This window comes from Vigna radiata, unplaced genomic scaffold (genome assembly GCF_000741045.1).
Source record: "Vigna radiata var. radiata cultivar VC1973A unplaced genomic scaffold, Vradiata_ver6 scaffold_23, whole genome shotgun sequence".
Classification (NCBI taxonomy): Eukaryota; Viridiplantae; Streptophyta; class Magnoliopsida; order Fabales; family Fabaceae; genus Vigna; species Vigna radiata.
In genome coordinates, this window is record NW_014541837.1 from 3,204,470 (window position 1) to 3,209,300 (window position 4,831).

At 30.6% G+C, this 4,831-nt stretch overlaps 1 protein-coding gene across 2 annotated transcripts; it reads right to left on the bottom strand.

Annotated features, from left to right (window-relative positions):
- Window positions 1-2,189: 2,189 nt before the first annotated feature.
- Window positions 2,190-4,624, bottom strand: LOC106778577. Of its 2 annotated transcripts, none has more exons than XM_014666545.2 (2): window positions 4,169-4,624; window positions 2,190-2,486 (listed from the first exon to the last, which is right to left on the bottom strand). In XM_014666545.2, the coding sequence occupies exons 1-2, from the start codon at window positions 4,420-4,422 to the stop codon at window positions 2,432-2,434; spliced, it is 309 nt and encodes a 102-aa protein (XP_014522031.1). In that variant the 5' UTR covers window positions 4,423-4,624; the 3' UTR covers window positions 2,190-2,431. The 2 variants fall into 2 exon arrangements, with proteins under 2 accessions (XP_014522031.1, XP_014522030.1); XM_014666544.2 differs by having other exon boundaries at window positions 2,190-2,492.
- Between the last annotated feature and the right edge of the window lie 207 nt (window positions 4,625-4,831).

Consider the following 4,831-nt stretch of genomic DNA (forward strand, 5'->3'; position numbering starts at 1 on the left):
CAAGTCAGCAGAGTCACAGTAATATCAAGGTAAGAATGAATAAATTCGGATCCCTTTACCTGGTTGCTTACCCCTATATTTATAGGTGTTGAATACAAGTTAAGGGCCATAACCACCTGTACCCACTGGCCCATAATCTCGCAAAGTTCGCCCACTAAGCGTAACTGCCGTTATCATGTCCTTGAATCTCGCCAGAACTTTCGGACCTGTTTCCACCTACCTTTTCACTTCTTCCTTTTAACTCTTACTAGGATGCCACCCAACCCGATCTTGTTGCCACTATACCCGATCATGCTGCCACTCTATCCGATCATGCTGCCACTCTACCCGATCATGCTGCCACTCTACCCGATCATGTTGCCACTCTATCCAATCATGCTGCCACTCTACCTGATCATGCTGCCACTCTACCCGATCATGACAGCACTCTATCCAATCATGATAGCCCTTTATTATCTTGCATTCACTATGTGCTTAACTTTCCTTTGTTATTGACTAATGGGATCGAGTCAGCCGATCTCTATAACATACAGATAGTATGCATGAAATTTGATATAAATACCAATCTTGAATAAAAAAAATTATTGTTGGATACTTATTTATGATCCAAACCCATGCGCTCTAATATAAAAACCTCTTTCGCATCAACTATTGCATTTCTAAATATAACTTCATTTCTCTTAGTCAAAATATTCGAAATGATAGTCACCCACATACCTCACCAAACTTGATTAAATCTGTTACTAAATCCTATTAGTTGAAACCGAATAAAATGCATTTATTTATACATTATTGTGATAAACAAAAGATCATCCTATTCAAGAGCCAGAGATATGCCAAATGTGTGCTGTCAAATTGTAGTTAAAATAGAGATGACTCAGTATTATCACATAGAACACATGTGTTACTTCTCAAAAGTATTCTCCTACTAAGTAAATTATCTTTGTTGGCCACTTTATCCACGAGTAGTCTCCATACCAAAAATGGAGCATATGGTACTGTTTCAGTTTTCCACAACACATCATATTTGAACCCATCCTCATAATCATGAAAGTTTAGTTTTCAATAACAATACATTTCTCCCACTTAAACTATTCTTTTATCCAAGGTATAGGCCACTTGGTCATCATAATGTGCCTCTCTTTAGCATATATTTAAAAAAAAAAAAAAACTATTTTAATAAGGGAATGATTAGTTATCATTAATCTTTTATAATCAAATGGTTTAATGTCTCAATAGGTCCCTATTTTCGCTCAGAATCTCAAATAGATTCCTTTCTTTTTCGGCGTTTCAATTAAGTCCTTATTTTCTTAAAATTGAATAAAATAAGGCCTTTTTGTCAAATTGAGATGACGTCGTTAAGAAAGATATGTTGACCGTGTAGTTTTTTATTATGTGGCATTGAAAATGTGACTCAATTGTATTTTTTTAATTTTTGAATTAACTTTATTTTTTAATTCAAAAATTAAAAAAAAATACAATTCAGTCACATTTTCAATGCCACGTAATGAAAAATTACACGGTCAACGTATCATTCTTAACGGTGTCATCTCAATTTGACACAAAGGTCCTATTTGATTCAATTTTGCAAAAATAAGGACTCAATTGAGACGCCGAAAAAGAAGTGGTCCTATTTGAGATTCTGGAAAAAAATTAGGACGTATTGAGACATTAAATCTAATCAAATTTGATTTCTATTTCTTTCTTTTTTTCTCTTTATGACCTCTCATTTACTTCCACTCCTTACCTCTCCTCTTTCTTCTATTTTCTTTTCAGAGTTTTGACATATTTCATTCATTGAATCTTATACTGCTTATGTATATCGATATTTTTATCCTCATTTGGTGGCTTTTTTTTTTATATACTTTTCAATTTGAGTTTTAAATTTTCAATTTGAGTTTTAAATATTAAGGACTGGAATTTTTGTTTGAATTGAATTGTAAAACTATATACAAGATTAATGGAGATGAAGTTTCTAATAGAACACGAGAGATGAAATTAAAGAATAATATAAAAGTTAAATAACATTAATTACAGTAATCTAATAGATAATTTTGTATGAAAAAAATTCAAAAAAAAATTTAAATAAAAAGCTTCATTGCTAATTTTCTTTTAGGTTTCTCATAATATTGAACCGTCCATAACACAAAGTGGTTATAACGAGATATGAGGAAAAATTACTAGTAATCGTTTATTACATACTTATGCTTAGGTTATTCAAATAACCTAAACATATTCAACACTTCTAATTAATAGATATCTTATAGAGGAAGAGAATTAATATGAAAAAGACGAATATGCAGAGGTTTTACTGTGCTGAAGCCCATTTCATTCGCAAGTGCCACCCACAATAAAACTACAAATTTATTGTTTATTCTAAGCCACATATGAACATGCATGTACATCTGATTTACGAGCAGAATTGTAATGTTCAGAAAATGAATGGCGTAGGAGAGAATGCTGGCATTGCTCCAACGGTAACTCGCCTGCAACTTCATCAAAACAAGATAAATAAAAGTACACATTCAGCAACACTGACCCAACAAAATCCAAAATTTAAATAGATCATTGCATAATTTCAATCTTCATCCCATAATTTAGAAAGATGGCACAAATTATGTGAATATTTAAATCTAATAAATTTTCAATTGTGAATAAATAAAGCGATTTAACTAATCTTTTGACATATAGTATATCAAAATATAAATTTTAAACTACGATAATATATAATCAAAATGAGTGAATTTTGTTTCTCTAGCAAACATGCATGATGATGAGCATGATTGGATTAGCTTTATCACTTATGATCTTACTTATTTTTTAGTGAGTTAATCTTTAATGTTAATTTTATATACTTTTTAAATAAAACACATATGTGCATTGAATTAAAATGTGTATTTACCTTTTTATNGATATGATATTTTCTCTCTACTATTTTACTGTTACCATTATTCAACCAGTTAATATTTTTTTTTTAATTTTCGTTTTATATTTATTTACTTCTTTTATATAAGTGTTAAGCTTTATTTCGTTTTTATTTTGGCATCAGTGGTTACCTTTTTTATATTTTTGTGTGTTATTGAGAGTATTAAGATTAAATATCATGACTCAATTTTAAACTATGATTAAAAATGAAATATAAAAACAAATGATTCACCAAGTATACAAATCTTATATTATATATATAAATTACATATTGTCGTAGATAATATTCCAATTTGAGATGTTATTTAAATAAAATACAAAACATTTCAAACCAATCGCACATTAACAATCAATTACAATAACAAATTTGATCAAACAATCAATTGCGTAGCACTTTAATTAGCTAACATTGTCAAAAATTTAATTTTACTTTTTTATTCTGCAATTACAAACTGTTATTTATATAGGCATATTAATTGTCATAACATCTTAAAAATGCACCAATAATACTTTTATTAAAAATATTCAACCATGCATATCAGTGTATATATATATATATATATATATATTCATCTCTAGTCCGGTGCAACTTGGGGCAGGAAAGTAAGGGAGAAAACATCCCTCCACTTCAAACTTTACATGTATTTTTCTTCCAATAATAAAAGTACGGTTAAGATAAGATTGGGAATGAACATTTATTAATTATATACTTTTATTATTAATTCTTGATAAGGGCCACTAATCCATTAATGCCTCCACCAATGGCATTTATGAACTTACAACCAATCTAATCTAACCCCACTACATAACATCAAGCCATAATCACCCAAAAACTCTCTTCCAATAAAAAGAATGAAAGGGGCAAAAAAAAAAAAGTATTGTTTTTTTACAATTAAATTTTTAAAGTTTTATTTTCATGAATTTTCATTAGATATATTGCATATTATATATTAAAGTAAACCTTGAAATACAATGACCAACATCACCAAAATTATTTATAATTTTGCTTGTAAGTTTTCTCAAAAGCAAAAAAAAAAATAAAAAAAAATCCACATTTTGAGTTTTTAGTTTTCTCTTCTTGTTCTATCTTACCCAATACCTAAAATTGGAAATTCACCACGTATTTTATTCCAATTTTTTATGCTTATTAAAAACTTCATCCACACATGAAAAATTAACGTAAAAAGGTCAACAACAGAACCAAAATAAGCATTGTAATTTCAAGCTTTTAAATTTACAGTACCCGTAATCGCTACCCTCGCTGAAGTGACGGCGGTGAGACTTTTTAGTGGCACTGTTCTCACTTTTTTTGACGTCTCCAGCGGACTCCGCCGTCGTGGCCCTCTCCCTGTGAGGCAGCGCGGTGTCCTCTGAAATTGATCCGAGGGTGGGCTTCCATTGAGGCTTGCGGCGGAGAGTCCGGGAAGGCGGAGGGACAACGGACTTCGTGGCGGCGGTATCGGCAGCACCGCCGAAGCAAGAAACGAAGAACCACATAAAAGAAAAATAGAGAAAGAAAAAGAAGGTTTTGGTTTGGTTAAGGTAGAAGTGTGGATTAATTAGTATAGAATGGTTGCAGTTTTGGAAATTTAATGTTATGCCAGAAACTGTGTTGGTGTTGTGTATTCTGCTATCACTTTATAAGAGACGCAGCCAAAGCAACGGCCAAACCAACTATTAGGTCCTTATCCCTTGATGTGTATTCTGGTATCACTTTCTTAATCAAAATTTAATGTTGTTATGCCACAAACGGATCTCTTTAAATTTATAATTTTATTTAACAATTAAATTTTAAATATTTAAGTATTTAAATTTAAGATTCAGAGGTTGAAGTAATAAGTTAGCACGACAAATGAGAGAATAAAGAAATTTATTAATTATCAAAATATAAAATAAAACTTAAGTC

Excerpts from the sequence above, each read along its gene's own strand:
- LOC106778577 (XM_014666544.2), bottom strand. The coding sequence starts at position 4,422 with ATGTGGTTCTTCGTTTCTTGCTTCGGCGGTGCTGCCGATACCGCCGCC. Across the intron at positions 2,493-4,168 it reads AGCGAGGGTAGCGATTACGG|TTGCAGGCGAGTTACCGTTG; the intron begins GTACTGTAAATT and ends GTTTTGATGAAG.